At 42.9% G+C, this 1,386-nt stretch overlaps 1 protein-coding gene across 1 annotated transcript; it reads left to right on the plus strand.

Moving 5' to 3' along the window:
• Positions 1-447: 447 nt before the first annotated feature.
• LOC110093722 lies at positions 448-987 on the plus strand. The gene has a single exon (XM_020818699.2). It carries the CDS (start codon positions 529-531, stop codon positions 970-972), a length of 444 nt encoding a protein of 147 aa, XP_020674358.1. The 5' UTR covers positions 448-528; the 3' UTR covers positions 973-987.
• Positions 988-1,386: the final 399 nt, after the last annotated feature.

The raw sequence follows: 1,386 nt of genomic DNA on the forward strand, positions 1-1,386 counted from the left end.
AAAACGGGGCAGGTTTCCGGACCCGAACCCGACCCGATTCGAGTTCAGGTCAACCCGACCCGACACGAATGACCCGAAGTTGACCTAAAATTGCTAATTTTTGGGTCAAAAATCGGGTCAATATTCGATTTTCAGGTCAAAAAAGGGTAAAAAACGGGTCAATCTCGGGGGTTTTCGGGTCAAATATGAGTTTTCGTGTCAATTTCGGATCAATTTCGGGTTGCTGGGTCAACCCGAACCCGACCCGTTTCGGGTTCGGGTTGACCCGAACCCAGATTTTTCCGGGTCTGGTTTGGGTCGTGTTTCGGGTCGTGTCAAAAATTGACACCCCTACTTGTTTGACAGCACTTTGACTACGTTTTACCTGCACTTTACCTATATTTTTGACACGTTTAACTTAAAATAATATTTTATAAATATCCGGACCTATAATAATTTGCCTAGCCCGTTGGAGATAACCTGACTACGATCTTTAAGGGATACGGGCGTTGCTACTTCTCTACGCATCTAAGCATCTCTTTCCCGTAAATGGAGGCCTTCTCCTCGTCCCTCTCGCTTCTCCCGTGCCCTCCTGCTGTCTCCGCTTCGAAACATTCTTCTCTTATGTTTTCTCATGGCCTCTTCCCTACCCCAGTTAGTCGTTGCTTTCGTGTTGCGGCGACTGCCCCGCCGCCACCGAGCCGAAGAGCCAGCGGCATGATCATGGCCTCTTCAGTATTGGGGCGAAGGACAATATCGGAGGGTTGGAATCTGTCCGCGTCTGGCTCTGCTTGGTTGCCGAGGTTCGACGAGCTCGACACCACAAACATGCTTCTCAGGCAGCGGATCGTCTTCCTAGGCTCTCAGGTTGATCCGTCACTCACTGTTTACTGTGAATCTACAAAAATACGGGCACAACTAAATGATTACTTTCTAGCTTCCTTTGTATTGGGTACTTCTTTTCTTGTAGGACACTTCGGAAATCCCTTATAACTAATTGGTAGATATGCACAAAATGAAGTATTGTTTACATATTGCACCTGAGACTCAGCTTCTATTGTTGAAAAAGATAACTCTTTGAACTCTCCTGGAATAGAAAGACCCTGGATTATTGAATTAGTTGTTTTTGATCACATGGATGCTACATTTCCCATGTGTATTTGATTTGAGGAAAAAGATTGACATGGTTAAGATTGTTGATCTCTAACTCCTTCTAAAAGAACTCAAGTGATAATCACAGAAAAAGGCATTTGTAGTTTCATTTTCTAACATGAGTAACGAGAATATCATCATGTTATGCACTATCTCTTAGGTCATCTAAATTTATTATATATAAAAGGATTTTCCTCTAGTTATTCATACAAAATTATGAATCTTCTCAACATGAAAATCTTCAGTTTCTATAAA

The sequence above is a fragment of the Dendrobium catenatum genome, unplaced genomic scaffold, assembly GCF_001605985.2.
Source record: "Dendrobium catenatum unplaced genomic scaffold, ASM160598v2 original_scaffold_144229, whole genome shotgun sequence".
Taxonomy (NCBI): domain Eukaryota; kingdom Viridiplantae; phylum Streptophyta; class Magnoliopsida; order Asparagales; family Orchidaceae; genus Dendrobium; species Dendrobium catenatum.

Coding starts and splice junctions, on each gene's coding strand:
- LOC110093722 (XM_020818699.2), top strand. CDS start 529: ATGGAGGCCTTCTCCTCGTCCCTCTCGCTTCTCCCGTGCCCTCCTGCT.